Here is a 25,523-nt window from a genome sequence, read left to right as displayed (position 1 = left end):
TGTGGTCAGTTTTGTTTTTGCCAGCGCATAAAAATACTCAAGCATGCATTAAAGAAGTGGCTCAGCAGGCCTAAGGGACTATCAGTACAGTTTCCGTAAACACATTAACACGACCATTACGTTGATTCCCTTCCAATCTATGGGATGCTATTTGTCTTATTATTAAGGCGCTTCTGGGAGGTCCTGTCGTACGCAGCGCCACTGGCCCGAAAAGCACAAGCACAAGCAAATATCAATAGAAAAAGCCCATAATGAGGTGCAAGTTAATGACGTGGCTGAAGCCGTGGCTCTGAAATACACACATACAACCGCGTGCTTTAGTGGCGAGCGCACACACCTGAATCCACTTAATGTCGCAGAATGATAGACAGATACTCACAAAATATACACCATCCTTCAAGCGGCGGGATCCATGTGTATTTGGACATTCAGCGCACTCATAAGGGTCAAAGGGTTTAAAACAAAGACTCGAAAATCACCTCCGCTTCATTTCATTCAGCCGTTTTTCTCGCGATGGAAGACAATTAGCATTCTAATTTCCATTTCAGGGAGAGAGAGGCGCGTTGAAGCAGTTCAGCTGTGATTTCCTAAGTAGGATCTAAATGTTTGCGTCCTCTGTGTTCTGCCGAAGAACACTGCTGCTGTGTTAGTAATCAGCAATTACAAGTTCCCATTGTGAGAGAGACAAAGTTCAGTTCTGCCTCCATATCATCATTACAGACAGAAAGATCAGAATGTGTCAATAGATGCTTAGTGTCTGCTACATTGCGGGGGGAAGCACTCTTCATCCATTTATTTAAAGCATTGAACTGATGCTTTTCTAATTATTAACGTTTAAGGAGTGAATTAAATTGGATCCTCTCCATTTTTAGAGACTGAGTTTATGATCTATACAGGCTTTTTAACCACTAGACCGTCCTCTAACCCTTTTTTCCAGTCAGTGGATGAGATGTCAAAGAACAGAGCTTTGACTTGATACAATTTTCTTGTGTCGGTTTTCTTTTCAACTTCCTTATCGGGGAGGGTCCTGAGGGAGTGGAGCTAATGGGATGGAGCTGTAGAGTCATGACACAGGAGACATGTGGGAGGTGATTACCTGTCGCTGTCATACCCCGAATTATAAGGAGAATATGGAATTATTTGAGTTCGACAGGGATCTAGTTTGCTGTCTTTTGAGGTCGAGGTGCACTCTCGGTAACCTGAAGACGAAATTTCGGTGCGGTTTGAAGCCAACGTGTCTCACTTGCTCTCTCTGTTTTCCTTCTTCCTTGCACAAACATCCCCACACGGCAACCTAGAACCTAGAAAGGTGGGATTTTTTCCCCACAATAGTCGAGCGGCTCGCACGTTCACTTCAATCTGTGTGTACGCCTGCGAAATACAGTGTATGTCTCGGCTTTTGAGGTTGCCGTTTGATGGATGGGACTTTGATAAGGAAAAAGGGAGGTTTGGAGTGCAGAGGTAGGTGAAGGTGTAAGGAAAAGGTAGACAGAGCAGCAGCTTACCAGTCCTGCTGTACTCCGTTAATCACATTGACATTATTTTAAACAAAATATGGAGGCCTGTGTTCACAGCATCCAACAATGACGTGGTTATAGCCATGTTAGTTCCATAAGAAATGAGCTACGAGGTCATTTTGAAAGTGACAGAAACATGACATTCCCCTGAATATAAGAAAGCGCTTGATGGGTGGGTGCAGCAAGGTGTGTGCGTGTATGTGTGTATTTTGGGGAAATCCATTCGTGCCCAAGAAAAACAAGCCGAACATCAAGCCGCCTCTAATTCAGTGGGGTTGACAGCATTAAACAGCCACCCATAACGAAGATGGAAGTGTTTGCCTTGCACAGAATATCAGGAACAAGTAGGGAGAGAGGAAAGAGGAGAGGGGTTCAGAGGGGGAGGGCGAGAGCCTGAGACACACTCACTGAAGGATGGATGTGCGGGGAGCGGCCAACACCAAAGCCGAGAACACAGTTCAAAGTTGTTCCATGTTGAAATTCAGCTGAGGAAACACTCTTGAAGCGAGGCTGATTCAATTGGTTTTAATGGCGGGTCATGCTCTGCACTTCCTCCAAGTTATGTCAAAATCGGTTTGCAACTTTTTGAGTAATCCTACAAATGAACAAACAAACAAGCAACAGACGCTGGTGAAAACACATCCTCCTTAGCAGAGATCATCCCTTGGTCGCGATCGGTGCTTGTCAAATGCAGATCCCGAGCGATGATCTCCAGGACAATTAATGCAGACCCACGACTCCATTAAAGTCAAAATGTGTCATAGTAATAAATGTTAGAAATCTATATTCCCACTTTTTTGTGTGCATGCCTGTCACAGCAAACACGATGCTGCTTATTCAGCTCTGCTAAGCTGCTTTCCTCCTTACCAGCCTGGCATGTATGCATAGTTTCACTCAGCCCGGCCCGATTTGTACCACTTCTCCCCACACGTCACTCACTTTGTAAAATTTACACTCGCATTATAATGCTCGGCACACAGATAAGCTCAGTTTAGGCATAAGTCTGGCTGCGGAGAATAGAGAATGCTGTCAGCAGATGTGGAAATCATGCTTGAGCATTAGCATATCATTCAATGTCTTTGGAGAGTCGATTTGTTAATGTAGTATACAGATACAGAATTATGCAATGGCACATCACTCCCACATAGATAATTTACCTACTGTAGATGTTTCACTGCCCTGCTACTTACTTTCATTAGTACTACAGGGTTGTCCCAACATATTAGTTTTAGAGCAGCTGTGGTAGTGCAGTGGAATGAAGAAATCAAACAAGAGGCACAAAGTAGAACTATAACTAATTAGGTGGATTGGGTAGTTTGCGTTCATTAGTTGATGTTCTTATGTATTTAAACTGCAGAGTATTGTTTTGACAAGATGTCCCTGTGTGTGTTGTGTGTAAGATATTTGAACGGATCTTGTTCATTTGGGCCATCCGACACCCAGCCAGCGGCTACGTACAAGGCATCAATGATCTGGTCACGCCTTTCTTCGTGGTCTACGTCTTCGAATACATAGGTGAGTGACATCCCTTTCTCCTTTTATCCCCGCTTCCCGCCTTAAACTTCTCTAATCTTTGATGTGATATGCTTTTGATGCGGGGATCAGTAGTCTTGTTTGACTGTGACTACAGGAGCTGCGGCCTAGAGCAGAGACCTTTTGTAAGCGGCACGGCTCAGGGTTTACCTGCCGGTCTTTCTACCCAGAATAGTCTCTCTTTTCACAACTCTCTGACCATCTTGTAGCTCTTTGCTTTCTATTCTCCTATGTTTACTTCTGACTATCTATCCCTCTTTTCATTAATGGCCTTCTTCTTCCTAGTTTAAGTGCTTTCATGTGTCGCTCCTATGAAGGCGTCCCTGTACATAGCTATGATTACTCTGTATGTACAAGAGAGTAGCAGTGACATGCGTAGGAGTGTGTTCTTTCCTCCTGCAACACACTCTTCTCTCCAGAGACCTCCTGCCGTATGCATTTACGCGGTTCCACCTTTACGCAAATGCTGGTTTTCTTCATTTCCATACATTCATTCGTTTGACAGTGCAAACACACTGAAGTAAAAAAGAATACACTAACTGAGCAACACAAATACCCCTGGGCTCTGAGTCGATCTTCACATTATTATTTTTTTTATGTTTTCTCAGAGAAGGAGTTGCTCTATATTTATGTTTTGAGAATTCTCCCATTTAGTTTGAGTAATAATTCGCAGTAAAGAGTTGGGGAAGTGCACGCAGCAAAGTGTGACAGGTCATAATGGGGAAGGATGCGTGGGTGTTTTCCTCCGAGCTTCCTCTGTGATTTGAGGTTCTTTGTCCGTCCTTCATATGGAGTGATATAGCATGTCTGTTGTTGTTTGTGTTAGGTTTTGGTCCATCAAGATGTCTTTGCAGCAGTTCAAAACAGAGCCGCTAAGTGGAAACCACAAAGCTCTGGGCTGTCTGTGGTCACTGAGAGGCAGTCAAGGTCTGTCAGACACAAAGTGGAAATTTCCTCGGCTCCTTTGGCACACGGCACATCGCTACATTAACAATTATTATTGATTTGATAATATTCCTTCGTTGAACTCGATGCAATTTACTCCCACCTTAAACCGATTCTCCATCCCGACTTTGGACCTCAACCTAATTTGATTTGACCTTTTCATCACAGCAGGTACAGGAAGTTTTTCTGGAAGCCAGCAGACCTCAAGAATAGTGCGGCTTCTCATATGAGCTTGAATTATTTTTATTTATAAGAGGAAAAATAAGAAGACGCGGCAGGCAATAACATCCTGGCCGAGCAACTATCTTATCTGCTCTGAAATTAGTTCTATTTCAGCTGCAACATCCTGGGTTTTTAGAAGTTCAAAGGAAGATTTGTGCTCGTCTATGGGTATGTTTTGGTACTTGCGTGTTGATGCGGTAACTATTCGTAAGGGTTATGTCGGTAATGTAAGGAGAGCCAAAGAACTGTGATTATGCACTTTGTTCCTTTCTACACGTTTTATTAGTGTAATATCTCAAGGAAAACTGTTGAAGAAAAGCTCAGTGATCTCATTTTCTTATGTTAAAAAAACATATCTAGGGACTGGATTACTGCTATCTAAAGTGAAATGACAGAATGTACACACAAGGACTCTGGGTATAAAGTATAATAAGCATATAACACGGTTGAATAATGTACAATAGATGTACCGATTTGACATAAAAGCAGATAACTTATTGCTCATGCTGAACTATAAACCAATACTTGTGCCCTAAGCATTGCACATTGAAATCACTGGAACACCTTGACAGAGAAGCATAAATTAGTTTTAACATGCCCACCAGCCTAATGTCCTCCTTCGGGTGACCCAAGATTTACAGTGTGTGGCTGCACGTATGTCACCCGAATCCTTGAGGAAACATCGGTTATGATTTAATCCTTTTTGAACTGAAACCTCATCCCTTTTAGTTACCAACCCCCCTTTTCCTTGTCTTGTATCAAACACGGCATGACGACAAACAAGCACAGGTGTATAAGTACCGGTTTGTCCAGAGTGTGTAGACATTTTGTGCGTCCTCCTCTCTGCTCTTGCTCGTTTGCTCGCTCCTTCTGTCATCCTTTAATTTCCCCTCTCCTTTATGTGTACTGCTCTCTACAGTGGCTCCCCTCCCCTCTCTCCCTCTCTCCCTCTCTCTCTCTCTGTCTCCGTCTCCCTTTCTCTCTTTCTCTCTCTTTCTCCCCCTCCCTCTCCCTGCTTGTCCTCTGTGAGCGAGTCAGGCCCTTGTCAGATCTTCAAGAGCCTCAGCCTGCGCTTTATTTTGCTGCATCTCAAGGTGCTGATGAGCTTTGAATAACGCGCACAGCCAGCGAACCTTCAAACGGGCCCTGCTTGGCATCTTACATGAAGGGCTGTGCGCTGTGCTGTTGTAAGGCGCTCTCGTCTTCAGATGGAGAGAGAGCCGAAGAGGAGAGGGGCTTGGCATTTTTATGAGGTGGGCCTAAGTCTGGCGTGATGTGTTCTCTGATGCTTTGTCACGTTGCCTGTGTTGCTTTCTTCTTCTATTTTCTTCTAGTTTCCTTGACTCCTCTTCTAGCTCTGTCACTCCCTCCCTCTTTGTGCTACTGAGGACTGTATACTCTTCTCTAACAAGACGTGTAATCCACCTTTACCTCTCTCACTAACACGTAACAAATGACACACATCGGAAGGTGTTTTTAGGTCTGCCACATGAGCTACACCTCTCTCCTTCTCTTCCTGGCTTGCATGCAATGATTTTGTTCTTTTTTTCTCCTCTGAATTCAAATACATTGCTGATGTGTAAAACCTAAGAGACGGCGTTATATTTGACCAAACACTGTGCCGTCTCTTGGGATTTTGGGTTTTGGTTACAGCGTAATGGTGCTTGCATCCAGGGCGCTTTGAAGCCTGTGTTTATGTATAAGTAATACATTCCTCAATAACATGGAAGTGATAACCATTTACCCCCCCGTGGGTGTTCATTATGATAGCCGGCCCTGTCTTCCATAGACTCCCAGTGGAGCGGTAGAGTCAGCGTATGTTTGATTTGCGCAGCTCTTGTCATATTTCCAGATGTTTATGATCCGGTGGGTACTTCAGGCTGAGTTGGGCACTGGTACCGTCGCTGGGCTCGGCTGCTCACACAAAGCAGACACTTGTTAAATGACAGAGGTGCATGATCGTGTGTGTATTTGCATTTCCGTGCGTATATATGCCTGACTGGCAGGGTTGATGTGCGGGAAGATACCTTTGTAATGGACTCTGCACATGTTTTGGTCGGACCTGCTAGTCTGCCTCAATCAGTAGCTGTAGCTGTCTAATTCACTGAGTGCGCACACAGCTGGTGAGGAGTCAATCTATTTTGGTGTGAAGCAGATTTGATTGAGAGATTCATGCAGCCAAACACAAAGCCAGACTATTCAGAAACTGAGATGACGAATCAATGTCCTTCTTCTTTTATCAGTTTGTTTTTCAAGGCCTTTTCAAATGTTTGTCACACTCAGTTGGACAAATGTGTGTCTGTGTTTGTGTCTAAGTGGCGGTGATCCTTCAGACCTTGAGTGGCAGCCACTCGATAAGAATGTGAGGCAGCTCAATGATTGAGAACCTGATAAAGACCTTAACCTCGTCGTCTTAGCTGTTTCATGAATCCTTTGAGCATCTGTCTGCATGTTTCTCCGTTCCATGTTGCATTTTATGCCTTTTTTATTTTATTTACCCCTGATACCATTATTTCTTTTCTCGCTTTGCATAGAACAGTGTCGGCGGCCCTCCAGAATCTCGTATGATTGAAAGAGACCCTCGAATCACATTGCCTCTCTGGGACCTGAAAAATACCCATGCACTTGTTTAGTTCTTTTCTGTCATTGTGCTGTTGTCTTTGTCTTTTCTAGCCCTGGCCCTGGTCTCACCCTGCAGTGCTTGCGTGCGGCTGCTGTACTCTCCATTTTAGTATGATGATGCAACGCCCGAGTGTGAATGGCTCAGCCTCATTACCCCTTGGTCTTCACAATGTCCCTTCTCTTTCCCCATGTCACAACCCCCACCAGCTTTCATTAACACCTGATCATTAATCCAAATTGAAAAGTTTCATTTACTCATTGCTTGGTAATCCCTCCATTTGCCACAGTGGAAAAACACCTCTGAATTTGCGGATCCACCTGAGCTGTTTAGCAATCTACTGCTCTCTTTCTTGTCTAAGGAGCAATTGATTTAGAGTCCATCGTTCTTGCTCCCAAACAGTGAAGCATTACTTTGCTTTTGTCTTCCCCCCATCTTCCACAGTGGAGCATCTCTCCCATTACCCAACAATAAAAGTCATCTAATTAAGGCTAGGATGGGCTGTGGCGGGCCAAGGAGCAGGACCAGGCCTTCTTTAATGTGGAGAGACCATTGATCGTCCAGCAGATCCATAATGTAATCTGCATGCTAGTGTCTAAGTATGGATCCTCACTGGAGAAAGATGAGAACAACATGAAGAAGTTAAAGATGGGACACAACAAGAAAGAGTATTAGAAATAGGTAAGCATTCATAGGTAAGGTTTTAGAACAGGTGTGAAAAGGACTAGAAGGTAGATGTGAATGCTGAATGAAAAACAGGAGGAGAGGAGGAAAAGTAGATTTTCAAAAAAGGCAAAGGTAGGCGGTCCTGCGGTGCCGTAAAGCAGCCCAACCAGGCAGATGAAGCTTGACGTCTCAAAGCTGAATAAGTGGCTAGCAACAGCTTCTCTGTTGCTAGGATTTCATCGCAGGTTCAGTAATTAGCTCTGTACCTTGTAGAAGGCGTTCTCTTGGCTTCGCTCTCTCAGCCATGCATCTTGGCAACAGACTTGCCACAAAGACAGACATCTACACCGCTCTCTGGAATGCTATTATGGCATTATCTTTCTTATCCAGTGTTGGTAAAATACATAATGATTAAATTTGTCATTTGCTGAAGCTCGTTAAAATACAATTACATTTACATCCCTAATTCTGTTCGAAACACTATGAGTTCCAATGCTTTTGTTCTGTCTGCAGGCTGCAGTCACTTCTCTTCCCTGAATGCAATTGAAAATGAGCACAAATTGAAGTATGCTTAACAGACCTAGATTATTACAATCAGTGTGTTCGCACAATTACCTCACACTGGGATTGCTGGGAAGCATGCATGTATATAGTTGAATCGTACTGTTGCCCTTAATCATAGTCAGGACAAATTAAAGAGAACATTTATACAAGCTTGAGTAATCTCACTGTACAACTCTGTTACATGACTACTTACGGCTGCAAATCAAATCACAGACGTACTGCTAATCAATTATGTTGCCCAGTTGGCAGATAAGTGACTTATCTAAGGTATTTAGCTTGATAAGTTACAGTTTGCAGGTTGAGTGACAAGGTAAGAGCGGTTCTCTTCAGTGAATCTATAGACTAGTAGTTAAGCCAGATGTTGGATAGTTTTGCTTCCCTCTTTTCATGCTTTAAGATGAAAGATGTTGAACATTTCATATTGCTTGCAATGTTCAACGTCATTATGTGTTGTTGTGAGCCATTTGTATACGAGAGCAGCTACAGTCCCCAATGGGTCACCCAGCAGAAAAGAAAATGCTTAACCTAACCACAGAGTGAAAAATGAGAATGAAAGCAGCACTTAAAAGGAACCGTTTCAATATGAACAAATATTCCTTCTGTGTGTCATCTGTGAACTAATGTCTACAGTAATCCCGTGTTCCGATGGATTTGATCGCTTTGACATTTTCATTCTTCCTCCCCGTTCTTATGCTCTTTGTGTGTTAAGTATCTCTTTGGAAAATAAGACTCTCGTGATTAATTTCACCATGAACTTTTCCTGCTTTTAGCTTTTAATAAACTATGTTTATCCCCAGCCTTTGAATGTGCAGTGCTCTCACATCAAGAGGGCTGTTGGGTTAGGTTTTATTTAGCAGAGACATAAGAACTCCCATTTCTTAACAATCATGCTTAACTTTGTTTCATTTGGTAGACATGGATTTGAAATTGTAAGGGCATTTAATTGTATAATGAGTTCATCTCCAATCACTGAGTGACTGCAGTACATATTTTGACAAAAAAAAATCAGGTTTAGAACTTTGCTTGCTCAGCATGTGTGCAAATGGAGGAGAACACATACATCCATATGGTCAGAAAGCTAATGGAAATGTTCTCCTTGCACTCATTAAGGGAGATAGAAGAGATGATGAGCAAACAACGCTGTGTTCCTATGATGGAAGAACTTACTATTCTTCGGCGAGTGTATGTGTGTGTTGGAGTTGGTATTTTTAAACCACAATACTTTGGGCTTTCATAAATGTAGGGAAATATGTATTTCCGTTTTTCGGCTTTCACTAATGCAATGAAGCTCATTTCTGCCCAGGGCTCATAGTCAAATTACATACATAACTTGTATTCAACTTTTGGAAACGACATCTCCACCTTGGCAGGAAGACATTTTCTTATTTTCACCTTTTTGCACTAATAGATATCAACATTTGTCTGTATCATGTTCACAAAACATGCTCCATAAATGAAAGATCATACAAGAGGGTATGTTTTTTTAGGTATCTGCTGATTTGACATGTCCATCTTGCTTTGGCGCTAGAGGAAGCCATTTTATAAATATGTTTAATATACTGCAGCCTTTTAAAATTCCAACGTCATTGGTGTTTACGTCCTATGCCCCTTACCACAATTAGTTGGTAATGGGATACAGGTGCGCTAATTAATGCCAACAGAAGCTTAATGAATGGATCTGTTATTGTCTCGCTGATTTAGCTCTGCTGTTTTAGTGAATTGCCCCCAAAACATATTAGGCAAAAAAGGGTTTATTTTGTTCTTACTGGCAATTAAATATGTAAACGTCTACATTTGAAGAAGCTTGGGGACATCCAGCTTGTACACTTACCCTTCTCTCTTTGTGATTTATTCTTTTCATGTGTCGCCTATTTTATGTGTGTTCCCTATAGACATACATTATGTTAACATGAAATGCTTCCCCCAGTCTGGCAGGCCATCCCAATTGCAAAAGAACCAACTGCCTTTAATGTTAGCAGACAGAAAGTGGCTGTGACAGACAACCTAAGTGCTGCAAATGCTCCACCTCTGGAGGATTAGTGGAATTTACATCACTGTGTAGAACCATACTTCATACGCTGGCTCATAACACAGACAGGAGGCTCTGCTGAGCAAGGATGTCTCCTTTTCTGAAAGTCACTGTGCGTGGGGGTGGGGAGTAGCGGGGGGAGACGCAGCGTTGCAGATAGACCCGATAGGTGGAGCATCCAGGGACAAAGCTCGAAAGGAAGATGGAAGCCTATCGCTGCTCGGCTTTGATGGAATGCCTGCAGGACTGTAGCGTGGCACAAACACTCGTGCTGGTGATGAGGCGTGTGCAGAGAATACCATAGTCTACATTTGTGCGATGTCAACTGGACATTTTAAGCCTGAGTTACAGTGCCAGTTAAGTCTGTGAATAGAAATTTATTTTGCAATAAACTACACTTTGCTCTCCTATTCTGCTTGAACCATCACTTCAGACAGGCAGTGGATCTTGAATCGACTGGCAGGACTGTTTTGATCTGTTTATTACTATTGCATCACATTTCTATGTTTTGTCGAATTGTCTTCTCTTTCTTATCTCCCGTCCTCTTCCATTTTCCATTGAGAGCTTTAGCTATGGATGGAGATTCTTTGTTCATAATGCACTGACCTGCTAGGGTGCAGGGCCGCACCTTGATATCCACATCCTGCAACATGCTGCGCCCCTGCTTGGCATTAAATCTTGGGTCATGCAGGCCACTTGAGATAGGGTAGCAGTTTTTGGAAGCCTTGTTGTGATAAGGTTTCAGTTCTCTTTGTTACTTTGCGTTCACGGTGTTCTTCTTATCTTCATCAGGCAGACAGGAGCCCCACTGTTTTCTGATCAGCTCTCCTCTGTGCTGTCGCAGCTGTAACGTGGTCTGCTGCGTCGTTAACACACTGTTAATGCACACTTCCTGCAGCTGCTTCACATTAAAAGTTTCCCGCCACTGATCCACCGGAATGCTTTCACATTAAGTGTTTAATGTCTGGGTTTAGTGACCGACTAAACTTAAATTGAGCAAGATAGCTTCCCTGTCTCCAAACCTCCACCAACATGGTTTCCTGTCCCGTCCCATCTTTAGTATCATCTCTCATCTCTTTTGCTCTCCCATGGTCTAAGGAATCTGTGGAGTGGCTCTTAGTCAGGCAGTTAACTAATATCTCTGTCTCCCCTATGGTCTGTCCAGTCTCCTTTTCTAAGTCTCTCTCTGATTAACAGCTCTTATTAGCTCTAATGAGCTGCTAAGTGATTATCTGAGGCCTGCTACTGACATCCAATGGGCACGTTGTCTTATTTTCAGTGTTCCTTATCTTCTTTCGCTTTCTCTGATTTCTCCAACTTTAATCATTCGGTGAGATTATTGATTTGATGTAGCCATTATTTTCCACGTTCTTCAGTTCTCTCATACGTTGTCTGTCTTTCTCCGTCTGACCCCCTGAGCTTTATCTCGGTCTCCACCACTCTATTTGGTTTGGAACGCAATCGCCATGTTTCTGGGGTTAAGTAATAGCATTTGGACTGGAGAAATTGAATCAGCCTTGTGGTTTTGACCCTCAGTCTCTGTCGATCTCCACCTTTCTCTTTATATCTGTCTCTCTTTGTCTTTTCTGCCGTATGTTCTTTTCTTCTAAAGTCTTTTGATGGCTATCCTTTTTCTTTCTCCTTTTCCCCTCTCTCATTCATTAGAGAGGATTCTTCTGCATCCCCATGTCTCTAATTTATCATTGGGTTCTGTGCATGTGTGCATTGTGCTTGATTGCCACTGGGTGGGTTTGTATAACAAGATATACGAGTGGTTCATCATTCCGGAACTCATTACATTGCTGTATGAAGCTGCATTTCTGTCTCTGTGTTTTGCCAGTTTTAACAAGAACAGCTATGCGATCCATAGTAATGTATTAGGGTCACTGATGTAGTGCCTCCTGTAGTATTGAACAATAGAATGCACATAGCACTGCAGGCTCACGTTCTTATTTGTGCCTCAAACTCAAGCGATTGCAGTCTTACCTGGTTTTAATCTCTAATCTATCCTAGTTTGGGTCTGGTAGTTAGCAGATTATCCTGTAGTAGTGTGTATGGAATAAAGACTGCAAACATGATGTAATTAGGCCTGAGTCGTGTTCTTTGCCATGTGGAAAATATAGAACAGCTCGTTAATTGTGTCTACCAGCAGCTATTCTGAAATGAAGTCAGTGTAAACGGCTTTCATCAGCCGGAATATGTACCTAATGGGAATTCCAGTTGCTGAAAACATCCTTACTGTTCCTTATTTAGGAGGATGTAATAAATGTACAAATAAGGAACCTTTGTCAAAGCCATCATTACATGTAAAAAGGTTTTGAGGTAGAGTGTTCCTGTCCTTCTTAGTAAATCGTTTGCGTAATTAGTTATTTCTCCCAACAACAAAAAATAATTGACATTTAGAACAGAACATTTGGAATGTGCTTTTTAGCCATACAAAGTACGAAAACAAAACTTTCCTCTCTTCTGTTTACTCGTGTTCAGTTAAGTCAGTGTTAGCCCATTTGCTGTGACGCTGTGGAGTTTGTCATATTGTATTGTATACATAAGGGATTGAGAATCAGTAGCTGTGCGCTCATCTGCGTCCGGCCTGATCCGATGTCCCGGAGATTCTCTCATCGCTCCTGATAAAAAGCAATAGAGCTCCGGAATGATTCAGAGAAATAGTTCTGTCAAGAAGTGATTTATCTTCTGTGAATAATCGCAGGGGTTATTGAATATTTTTAGATTAAATTAATTACTTGACTATAAAAAGGCATAAATTGAGGTTCTCAGAGCTCGCCAAGTCTCTCTATTTCTCGTGCTCCGTGTCAGCCGTGCGATTGGATGAAAAAAAAAAATCTGTTTTATCATTCTGTCACCAGCGAGACGCGTTCTGCTTGACCTGATGCAATTGGAGGCAATTGAAACAGTCATTTTAGCGTGCTGCTGTGATGGGGTGGTGTGTGGTGTTTAGAATTATGTCACGTCCGCGTACCCACAGATATACTCACATACTGTAGAGACTCACACACACAAATGATGCACATGAACACACGCGTACAAATAATTCATATTCGCACATCTGGATGGCATCTATGCACCCACGGTTACATGTTGGTGAATATTCCACGCACACCATCGCACAAGTAATGTGTTCACACGACACCACAGAGCAGGATTACATCTGCAGGCGTCCCAACTGCCACGCTGCATGTCGATTGCCTCCCTCTTTTAATTGTCTGCCACCGCTCATAATATGTGCTTATTACTATGTGCCTAATGTTTTCTTTCCCTAACTAAGCCTGCAGATTACGCACACCAATGATTTAATTGGATGATCCTTCGCTAATGTCTCTAGAAAGGCTCCTGCAGCTCCTGGGTGTGTGTGGGGCATGCAGGCAAGTAGATTTAGCATCCCTCATTTTTGACAAGACGGACAATTTTAAGTGATTAAACCTTAAGGAAACACTGTATATGGTTGTTCCGCTCAAACTTACTTTGCTTTGAGATTGATTTGCCATCTGCACACATGTTGAAGCTCACATTTGACACAGCCTCACCGCCCTTACCGTCAGACAGATGTATAGACGCGCCACAGGCCAGCATGACGCGTAAATAGGAATATTGGCGGCGGCAGCAGCATTTGATGTGTCACTAGTAGCTACACTCGACATGAAACACTTCTTTGTGTCGCACCTCGGGGCAGGCAGATCGTTACGTGTCTGCACATGGGCAGATATCGCATTAATAGCTACATTCCATTTGATGCTATTTGATGTCAAGGACTTACATTATCTTGCTAACAGCTGTGTGCCGCGCTGTTTGATGTATAGACGCGCAGCTTATGGTGCAGATAGTGGGAGAAGAGAACATTGTCGTAGTGATTGTGAAGATTGTATGTCTGCAAGGAGTCCTTATCGGTGGCTTGGCTGAGCTTCAGCGCTTTGAGAGCGTAAGGATAATAGTTTGGTCTTAGCAAAAATGCATCGAGGCTTCTATGAATAATGAAAAGAAGACATTGGAGTTGTTAGTTACAGCAAATACAGGACTCTGCTATACACACACAAGAATGCGTACTCACACCTGCCTGCCATAACAACCGGCGCTCCGTTTTCATGACTGCACATCTTGCCTCCAATTGAGAGAGAGAGAGTATTTGTATTACACTGCATCTCGTGTGTGTGTGTGTGTGTGTGTGTGTGTGTGTGTGTGTGTGTGTGTGTGTGTGTGTGTGTGTGTGTGTGTGTGTGTGTGTGTGTGTGTGTGTGTGTGTGTGTGTGTGTGTGTGTGTGTGTGTTCTCAATGCTATGAACGCCACCTCCCCAGAAATCGTTTCACTTTTGTAGTCAGCGCGCTAATTATGCCTTGGCGGGTAAGACTCACCTTTTTCCTCACTGAAACTTGAGAGGGGAGTGGAGCAAGGGGGCAGGGGGGGCTGAGCAGAGACGTAGGGAAGCGCAAGTATTACACACCTCAATTACAACTCTCACACGTCTCCGTGTCAAGCTCTCGGCTGTGTCACTCAGGTGTCGGTTCTGAAGGTGCAAAGTATTTTTCCGCGCCCAGCATCCAGGTTGTAACTCATTAGATTCATTGGATTTCGCTGAACAATTGGTGTGAATTATAATTAATGACACTGCCACTTCATGTGATGTTATGAGCTTTGCTTGCTTAAATCTTGTTAAAAGCAGCCGCAGCGTCTCTGGCACTCTCCAACTCCGGTTTGCTTGTGATTAAACTAATCCAACAGAAGGTTTTCAAACGGGACTTTTTTTATTGCCAGTTTCAGCCCGTACACACAGACACACACGCGCGCTCACACAACTCGCACACACACTCGATTAACCACACACATTTTATGATTACATCAAGCTAAACTAGCTCGTTTATCATCTTACATCACATTACCGTGTGGCCCACAGTTGTAGAGGGCAGATGGCAACACTGGCGTGAGTGTGATTGTGTGCGCGACCGAATATGTGTGCGTACACAAGCCTGTGTATGTAGGTGCCCGCACTCTCGTCTCTGGAGGTGTAACCCGGCTGTGCACGGCAAGCCTTGCCAAGCGCTCACAGCTGGCAGTGACCGAGCAGTTGGTCTCCCTGGACAAGTTGCCCCCTGCGCCAGGACAAACAGGAAATGAGCCCTGCGGGCTGGCAGGAAACAGTGCTCCTTGGCCAATAGAAAGAGAGGCCAGGTAGGAAGATGAAAGGACCAGGAGAGCGGCTTGGTGTGCAAGTGTGCAGGATGGCAATAGCAACAGAAGTGAGGAAGTAGAGTGGAGGGGAGGGCACAGCTGTGGGTGGATGAAGCTATCAGGAGAAAACAAAGGTACTGTAGATAAAGCACGTCTTAATTTGTTGCAGCTGAAACTCTCTTTCTCGGATGAATAAAGACACAGTAAAAGATTGTAGAGAGAATTTAGACTCCCCAATCGCGGGTTATGGGTGCTTTTCTCTTGGTGAATAAATGCCATTCCCTGGTAGTGAACTTGTGATCTGTCTGTTTTATTCAAACAACGTTGCATACACATTTATTGCTCCTTAATTAGTTCTTCCTCAGTGTTTTAGTGTTTGTACTGTTTTCTTCTTTTGGGCATGCATGCAGCGCTCATTTGCACCGAGTCTGGTCTGTGTGTGTGTGTCCTGTGTTCTTCTGCCAGTTTGATCATAAACCGCTCGCCTTCAGAGGGCCGTTTGTTTTCTCGCATATGTTCGAGTGATCGTGGCATCAAAAGAGCCACCCCTGCTCCTACACTCACACCGGTTGGTTTCTGCTCAGGCCCGCTCTCTTAAGAACCCTGACACATCCCATCTGAACAAACCGCTGGAATCTCTTTGGTAGTCTTGGGGGGCACTAAGACTACTAAGATGTAAGACTAAGTGAAGTGTGAAGTTTGATCCAAAAGCCCTCTTATTTTGAACGTACGTCTCCTGAGAGGTGGATATGTTATCAGCATTCCAACAAATCCTCACTGAGGCATGGCTCTTGTGACATTAATTAGCTTTCTTTTGAAGGCAGGGCCTGTTGTGGTTCTGAAGGTGGACCAGTGGTGCTCATACGCAGCACCGCCTACTGACTCTACTGTCCTGATGTATTCATACATCATGTAGCAGAGGAATCACTGTATCACTTTGTGTTATGACATACTATGTCTCTCCAGATAGTTACTCTACCATTTCAGGGCACCTAAGCAGTTTATAATTGCGCTTCCAAGTGTCCTGTTATATGGTCTTAGGGGACATTTTCTGTGACCATGGTCTGATAGCTGTTGAAGCATCAGAGATTTATTTCCTCAAGCATTGGTTCTTTTGCCGTTTAAACAGTGGACATAAAAGTATCTTTAGGCTATCTGGCTGCAGAAATGACAAATGACTTGAGCTTTGACTGTTGTGCTTCTCTAAGCATTGATCCGTGTGAGGCCGGTTACTGGTAGCGTCATTTCCCTGAGCGATCACAGGGGGCACTGTTGCCTTGTAAACAAGCCATTGAGAGCTCAGTCTCATTATGTGGCTTCATCCTCGCCTCCTCTCAGCGTCTTCCTCTTGTGTGCCCTTGTTATTGTGATGAGCTTTGGCCATTTCCAGTGCCACCACTGGACTCTTGGAAGCTGTCCCTTCTAATCTGCTGTAGAGTCAAGGTCTGGATGTGGAACTAAGCCCGACAGCAAAGCCTTAGCTAAGACAAAGACTGATCTGAGGCTCTGGGATACTCAGGATACCGCACACCAGTGGCACTTCAACACCTTGTTAATCAGCTGCAACACAATCTAAATTGACAGCCGCCCTGTTTATGATTACACATTTCAACTATAAATGTAATGCCGTCACTCGTGCCAACCAGCGTCCCATAGTAGTAGGCAGTGATCACGTAAAATTATTGTCTTTCTGCTGTGATTTGATGAGCCATCAGATCAAATACAAAGTCCAAATTGATCAGATGGTGTCACTGATGGTGTCACTGTTTTAGAGGCTGCCCCAACAGTAACATTTAGATCCAATTCAATGTAGTTAACTTCTGCTGTGACCTCAGTTGAGGCTGATATATCTGCTGTCTCTGACCTATAATGTCTCCTCTGTAGATGGCTTCTTATTCAGCGGCAGGGGTGACACTTTGCAGGGTGTTTTTGGATTCCAAAAATGGTTTCACATCCCTTTACGCTTGTACGGGTAATAACTGTTATATATCTCCTCTGGACGTACTATGATTTCATTTTTTCTTTGGAATGAGCTATTCGGAAAAACTTCAATGAGAGATCTGAGTGTCCAAAATGTGAACCCTCAGTCTGTCCTTGTGTGAGAGAATGATATGAAGGAACCTTACACCCTCTCACCTCCTGCCTATTTGTCTGCTGTCTCTTCTCATATTTCTGGTGTCTATCCCTCCGTCCGTCTTTCTGCCACACAAGACAATGACGAGAGAGCCCTGGCAGGATGTTGAATGAACAACACATGCTCACAGTGGCTTTGTAGTACTCCTCATCTGTCTGTCTGTCTGTCTGTCTGTCTGTCAGTTAGACTGAGCATGCTCAGTACATAAATACCGGGTCCTGTTTGTGTTTTTTGGTGGCCTGCCTGACTACAATAGTTTGAGCATACACACTCAAACACATCCCCTCTCCCTTTCTTTAGGTCATGGATAATCTGTCTTATCCCATCTCTTCTTCTCTGCATGTCAGTTGTCTGTCAGAAGGTCTTCTAAGCCTCTGCCACCAATCACACCCTGGTGCCGTTAATGACATCTGATGACAACCTGTGCAGTGACCCATTGGCAATGACTTTGGACTCTGTGTGCATGCAGCTTCAGAGTTCCTTTGCAGCACCATATTGCAGCATTTTAGGCTATGTCCACATGGCATTCTGAAACAGTAATAAAGACCAGTTTACTGTGGTCTTTTAGCTTTTATCCTCCCATCCTTTCCGTGTTACTCTCCTCCCTCTCAAAGCGTATTCTTTGCACGCACCAGTTTGCAGTTAGCTTTAACAAAGGCAAATTCTCTGATCGCAAAATTTTATAGCCCCTGCTGTGCTAGCAGACCCAGACTCTTCACACCCTCTCCCACTCGCTCTGTATCTACCTCTTTTTACCGTTACAACAGCATTTCTCTGTCCCTCCCAATTTGAGCTTCACCTTCACACCTCTTCTTTCCTTTTGGTTTTTTTTTATACCTCACTCACTCTTTTCATCCCCCTTTCCCTTTTTTCTGCAGAGGAGGAAGTGGAAAACTTTGATGTGTCCAGTCTCCAGGAGGAGGTGCTGAGGAACATCGAGGCTGACAGCTTCTGGTGCATGAGCAAACTTCTAGACGGCATCCAGGTAAGCGTCTATGTCGCTGTGTGTGTCAAGCAGAAAAACAGAACGTGTAGAACAGAAAACACACCTCAGATGAACTGCAAAATAGAGTTTATTGAATTAATGTAAAAGGTAATTAATAAATGGGACACAAGAGAGGACACCTCTTTTCCTCAGAGAGCAAGACAACATTAGAGGAAGAGGGAGAGGTGTGAGAGAAAAGTGTGTCTTTAAAGACTGTTGTTGTTCCCATGCTCGTGTTTGTTTGTGACCTTGGTTCCAAACTAATTATGTGCAGTGCACTAAGGAAAAGCCCATGTTTCCCCTTAATGCTTTCTAAACAATCTGACGGAGGCTGAGTGCCTCAGCGCTGTAATTAGTTTGTGATCCTTGCTCCTGACCTCGTCTCGAACCCCTCACATCCACTATACACTATTACACTTAACTGAGGGAGGGAGGGGCAGGGGGACTTATAGCAGGAAGGAAGGAAGGAAGGAAGAGTTTGCCCGTGCAATTACATTCACCCTATAAGTCCAGTTAGTTCCTCTGAAACAGGTACTGCAATTGTGTCCATCTCTTTTAAACTTAAGTAATTACATTTGAGGTGGTCTGTCATCTCTTAATGATGACGAACTTTTCACAGGTTTTCAACAGGTTTGCAAGGTACGTTTAAGTGTCACAACTCATGTCTTAAAATGAAAAACATTGCTCAGGAGCGCAAGGTAAACTAGCGACGACAGCTGCGGCTGGTTGTGTAACAACAGCGACAGCATTAGAGCACACACACCTTCCCACGTCCCAGACATGTCAGCCAGGAGCAACATTCGCTTCAAACACAGCCAACAACATGGCTACCTGACCTACTTGACAGGAGAGCTGGACCTGGCACCGTATTAGAATTCTTCAATAATTCAATGAAATTATATTTGAAACACAAAAAGAAATAGCAGTCGCAGTAGAACATACATATTTGAGATGAGTTGCCCCCCGATATGTAAGCCTCTCCCTCAGCCTATTAGTCCCGTGCCGTGCTAAACCTGACAGCCCCTCTGGCTAGATTTATTCATTTAACTTCTTAAAATGTTCCATATCTGCTGTTTCAATTAATTTAAATGGGTCCGTCATCTCCTCTGAATGCTGTTGATGCTCATTTCACGTCACTCGCAAACCCATGATAAATCCCAAGTTAATCAGCAATAAAACAATGTAAGCCTCGGTTATTTAATATTTGTTTCATTTTACTGCACACAGAATTGTTGAATTCTGGTGCATTGGGTGATATCAGTGGCGTGTGTGTGTGTGTATGCCTGTGTTCCGTCTCTGCACAGCCAGTGACTCGCCGTCTCACCTGCCATGCCCAGAGTGGAAAATGAAGTCAAGAAGTTTTGAAAGTCCATTACTCCTCTAGCACACCCCCGAGGGCTCTTAGTTTTAAAAGGCAGCAGATGAAAACTTGCCTTTTATGCTAATTCTGCATATATGCCTGTTACAGCGGGGGGCTCTTAATATATTTTTTCCAGCCCAGGGTCTTACTTTGAGAAATTTAATCTCGCCATGGGAACTAAACTTAATCTATTTCATCTGTAGTCTTGACAAATGGGGGCCGACCAAAAAAATGCCTCTGACCCCTCTGTGGTTTACAACCTGGAGTTTGAGACACAAGTGTGTGGCATTAAATTATTCAAACTTTAGGAATAACGTCATTTTATTAGGCACAAGGCTTAAGATGAACATAATTAAAACAGTTTATTGCATGTTTTGGGAATTTTTTTTCACAGAATTTCTCTGGAACTTTTCTTTCGTTACCTCCACCAAGGAGGTTATGTTTTGTCAATAATTGAGCTGCCTCTAGCTACGCCGTTGAAGCCGGAGCCAATCAGTTTGTGTCCTCATTGTCAAGGCAACAATCTGTTTCCACGGTGCCAGCTAGAGATGGGGTCCAAGGAGCGACGTCTAGCAGACGGTAGACAGGCTAAACCAGACGCCAGGTCCTGTTCTAGTTTCCTCAGGGGTTCCTTGCTATCACCTTGTGCTGTCACTCAATTCACCACAGATACACAGACTTTAGCAGTGATTTGCCAGCTGGAGTGTGTGTGTGTGTGTATGTGTGTGTGATGCCCGACTGCAAGGATACGTTTTTGTATTTCCTCTTCTCCAAGACTGTAAACACTCCCTGTGTTTCAGAATTCACACACTAATGTGCACACATGCGGTCACACACACACACACACACACACACACACACACACACACACACACACACACACACACACACACACACACACACAACTCTGATCTCATTCACATTGCCCAATATCCACCTCTCGACCTCTTTTACACAAATCACAGATTAAGCAGCGTCAGGTTAGTTCAGCTATAGTATATGGAGATCAGTGGAGATGGAGGCAGTAGCAGCTGCTGGGGGTAAGAGGACACAGGACAGATGGAGGCATTTCGAACGAAAACACCATAACAACGACAGATGATCATCAGCCATATAACCCTACTACTTTAAATGTCTTGTTTTTCTCAACATAATTACTTTTAGCCTGTCTGTCCGAGCTCTCAACAAGGTGCACCCCAACAGTGTTATTTTCTCCACCGAGGGCGTTTGACAAGCCTATTTATTGGGTGTAGCTTGTGTTTTGTTTCTATTAAAACCCCTTCTTAAATCATTGGATAGCTAATGCAACCCAAATAACAGCTATTAAGGCTACAGGTTACTAATGACCAGTAAACATTACATACAGGCATGAATATCATATTAATATGTAATGAATTTCACACATGTTTATCATTTCTAAAGCACATGGAAACAAAAGTTGCTAACTAGGCCACATAACAAACAAAACACCCTAAATGAGGACATTTTAAAGTGTAGGTAATATCTTTCCTCAGTTCTACCAATATGTCTGCAAAGAGAAGGGTTCTTCCTCTTTCTTACAGCCATGTTCCATCATTATAACATCAGAGACCTCTGCACTGACCTCAGCAAGAGCTCCAGAGAGATTGTTTAGACCGGCTGTAGCTAATATTAGCGTGGTAATTTGTATTTGCTTGCAGTACATACTTTTTTTTGACAGCGTTCCGCTTTGCCAGCACTCATGATCGTTCTGCAACATAGCTGCCTGTCTAATTCCACAGCTTCACTGGTATGCACTTGCTGAACCCTGTTTTACGTCGGTCTTACTAAGGAAACGCAGCACCACTCTCCTGTTTGAATAAACACTATGTGCATTAATCTATGGAGGGTACAGACGTTATAGGCAAGGCGAGAAAGGAAGTTGTAGCTCTCAACTATAATTGTCAACACCTTGTCTCTACCTGTCATCTCTCACAGTGTTTCTTTTGTCTCTCTCTCGCGTTCCCTCACACACACACGCTCACACACACAGCAGAGCAGAGAATGATAGATCATTGCTCTGTCCTCCCTCAGTCTTCCCTTCAACGTTTGGACGTCCATTATTGTCTACCCTTTATCTTGACCTGTCATCTCTCTCTCTCCCTCTCTCTCTATCTCTCTCTCTCTCTCCCTCCCTCTCTCCTCTCTCTCGTCACACACACACACAAGCGGCTTTGTTGCGTCAGTGCTGTCCACCTTGCTGATAGACATCCGGTGCTACAATGGGAGGCAATCTTTGTCCAGTGTGGAGCCATTGTTGTCTCTAATAGAATGGACCGAGAAGTGAAGAGGAGCTATTGATCCAACTGAGTGAGAGATAAGGGGGAGAGAGGGGGAGAAAAAAGAGGTGAAAAGGAAGCAAAAAAAAGGAGGATGGTAACAGGACAGGAGCTGGAGAAAATATACAAAGTGAACAATGGAGTTGAAAGAGAGAAGGAGTCAGAATTTATGTTATGCTGCGTGTCCGTTCATTCATGTGTGTGATCAGGCGCCGTACCATGTACTTGGCGGGTCAGTTGTGGTGGATAGACAGATGGTGAGAGGAGAGGAGAATAGATGCATACTAAAGGAGTGGGAGTTGATTTCCTCCTGTTGCCTCAGCTGATCAAAGATGCAACATATTGGATTTAACAAAAGGAAAGAGTCGGAGGAAGGAGAGGAACAAGACGAGGGGGGAAAACGGCGGAGAGTCGCAAGGATGGAAAGGGGTATTCAAATGGAGAAGGGAGAGAAAGAAGGAAGAGAGAAAGAGAGGGGGGGGAGAGCAAGAGCCTAACTGCAGTACATGAACACAATGCAAGAGCGTGACGAGGCGAGACGGAGAGAAAGTGAAAACGACGCGGAGTGAAAGGCGATGAAAGGGAGGAACAGAGACGGCCTATCGGGGCGAGCTATAGATAGAAAGGGAAAAAGAGAGATGGAGAGGGGGAGGAAGCGGGAGACAAAGAGAGACAAATAAAGGTGGGAAGGAGAGAAGTCTCAAGGCAAAAAGAGAGGGAGAGGCAGTTGATTAAAGCCAGCAGCTTCAATAATGCAGATGTAATTACTTGTGCTGGCCCTCACACTCGCTTAACACCTAACCATATTAGCACTGTGGGGGGCGGGGGCGAGCGGTAATGGTGGAAGTAGATTAAAAGTGGGGAAGCAGACGAGGTACATGTGTAAAATTAACCAAAGCCAACTAAATGGGAAGGGATGAAAAGGCTCGATTTGTCGGATTCAAGTGGAGCAGGAGACAAATACGACAATCAGTGGTAATTTGCGAGGGAATGATTGGTAAATGAGGAGGAACGGGCGAGGAAGAGGAGGTACAGTAGGGGTCAGTGGCTAAAGATGGAGAGACGAAGAAAGGCAGGAGAGGATGGAAAGAGGAGGACGCACACAAACACACACACACACACACACACACACACACACACAGCCGCACACACACACCTTGGTTCTGCTGAGCCTGAAGGACAACCGGAGCTGTTTATTGCTAAATGACTTCTCTCTCTCTCTCTCTCTCTCTCTCTCTCTCTCTCTCTCTCTCTCTCTCTCTCTCTTTTGCTCTCTCTCTCTCTCTCTCTCTCTCTCTCTCTCTCTCTCTCTCTCTCTCTCGCTCTCTCGCTCTCTCGCACCCCCCACACTTTTTTCCCCGTTCTCTCCTCTCTTTCTCCCTCTCATTTTCTCTCGCTCCCTCCATCTGTTGGATAGTTTGCCACCTCAGCTATTCTCCAGCCACACTGAAACGACCCCTCAAGGAAACCTAATCCTTGGCGTGTGTGTGTGCGCGTGTATGTATGTATGTGTGTGTGCGTGTGTTTTGTTGGACACAAACAATGCTCATAAGCTTTTCTCAAATAAACAGTATTCTGCAGATTTAACCAACCACGCTTCAGTTATTGACTTAATTTCCAAAACAAGAACTAAATGATCTCAATCGAATATTTTAAATGCCACTAGAATGTGTGCAAAAGACAACAAAACATTTATTTAGACTTTTTTTATTATATTTTACTAGTATTTACAGTGTTTTAACAGCATTGCATTCCTCCTGACATCCCCTTACTTGCGTCCTCACTGTGGTTTCACAAAAACCCTCGTCTGCCATTCTCACCTGCTTGCATTAAGCAGAAACGATGTGTGCTGAGATGATACCATAAAGACTTCAGTCATCATCTCTTTCGGAATATTATATCATCCTCCTATTTAACGCCCACTATGAGGCCGGGACCCATTCAGAGCTCGCCGCTTATGTTCCTCACAGTGAGCCCTTTTTCCTTTTGTCCTCAAATGGAGGCCGTGACCACATGCTCAGTGATGGCAGCGATAGTTACTGGAGCTATTTTCACCATTTGCTGTTTTGTTAAAGGAAGGCTTGAGGTTTTTTTTGTGTGTGCCAGTGTGAAATTTCCCTGGCAGAATCTAATGGGCGCTACATCTTTATGCAAATGAATAGACAGGCAAAAAAAAAGAAAGAATTCATTCCCTTTGACTTTGTGCTTGAATGCCAAATTGTGGTAGGATATCTGTGCTGAATGAGTCGTGTTAATTTTCGCCACACAGGATCAAATTTCACAGGGTGTCTCAATTTATAAAAAGTGTTACTAGTATAAAATGTCTGATATGGCTGATGGCTGTGTATGTGTGTGTGTGTGTGTGGATTGCTCACATCGACTGCAAGACTATTATAAAGTTCTGAGCAGAGCCACAAACCATATTGACTGTGTCCAATCTTTCTTCTCTCCAGGACAACTACACATTTGCCCAGCCAGGCATCCAGAGGAAAGTCAAGGCCCTGGAGGAGCTGGTCAGCAGGATTGATGGTGAGACATCCACCTCGCCTCCATCTATCCATCCATCCTTCCACCCAACATGCTCCCTCTTCTCCTCTCTTCCCCTCCCCTCCCCCTGAACTCCCGAGTCATTTCATTCCTTTTACTTTCCCTTATCGAACGTGGCTATATTTAGCTTTCAAATATATGCATGTGGCAGATGGGGGGGGTGCGGTAGGACGACAAATACAGCCCGGATAAATGTCTTCAAGATACTGGTGATGTATCCTCTGCAAGGCAACTGCACCAAAAAAAACCCATATAAATGCATTTCTACAAGTGATTTGATTTTGAGTTGTGTTCGGCGCCGTTTCCTCGCTAAGGACTCAAACGCTAAGGACTCAAACTTCTTTTCACATCTCTAGTGTTTCCTAAGTTTCCGTCTGATTTCTAATTACACGATGCCGCCGTCATGTCGCGGTAATTGTTATTCGACTCGGCTGACACGAACAAGTTGGTGATTATTAGCGCAACACAATGGCCTGCTGAGGGCTGGATGTTAATGTATGCACACAGAGTATTAATACACACAGGCAGACACGTGATCATACACAGATCACTGACAGCACTTAGACACGCTCACAACTTGGTGTTAATTAGCAGTAGTACTTTCTCTTTCACATCCCCATATTTTTCCTCATATTGGAAAAGTATAAATGTGTTATTTATAGCTGATTAGAAGCAAATTCACTCCTCCATCCGTTCGCAGCGTCCCGCAATGCATTGTGCCGAACCAGGTCCGATCAAAGTGCGCCTTTTGTCCAAAGGTCATGTTCTTGGCTAACCTTGGCGCTGTCCGACGATCCTGTCACCCGCTCTGTCATCCAAAGGGAGGGGAAGACTCGCCTGCTGCATTCGAATGGGTGGAGGGAGCGTGTGTGAGTGATTCTGAAAGAGTAATATGTGTGAGGGAGGAGCGCGTGATGCATATTGT

At 43.9% G+C, this 25,523-nt stretch overlaps 1 protein-coding gene across 3 annotated transcripts in view; it reads left to right on the top strand.

The window, feature by feature from the left end:
• The window catches only part of tbc1d22a (TBC1 domain family, member 22a), an 85,033-nt gene that overhangs the window by 27,713 nt on the left and 31,797 nt on the right, over positions 1-25,523 (top strand). For all 3 annotated transcript variants that reach the window (XM_076152021.1, XM_076152030.1, XM_076152015.1), the window contains 3 exons: positions 2,918-3,032; positions 18,288-18,394; positions 24,505-24,580. In XM_076152021.1, the coding sequence (XP_076008136.1) occupies positions 2,918-3,032; positions 18,288-18,394; positions 24,505-24,580 (298 nt within the window). The remainder of the gene's footprint in view (positions 1-2,917; positions 3,033-18,287; positions 18,395-24,504; positions 24,581-25,523) is intronic.

The sequence above is a fragment of the Genypterus blacodes genome, unplaced genomic scaffold (assembly GCF_046128005.1).
Source record: "Genypterus blacodes isolate CSIRO-AG114 ecotype Tasmania unplaced genomic scaffold, CSIRO-AGI_Gbla_v1 ptg000007l_1, whole genome shotgun sequence".
Classification (NCBI taxonomy): domain Eukaryota; kingdom Metazoa; phylum Chordata; class Actinopteri; order Ophidiiformes; family Ophidiidae; genus Genypterus; species Genypterus blacodes.
The sequence above is the reverse complement of the archived record's forward strand: the minus strand, read 5'-3'. Positions and strand labels throughout refer to the sequence as shown.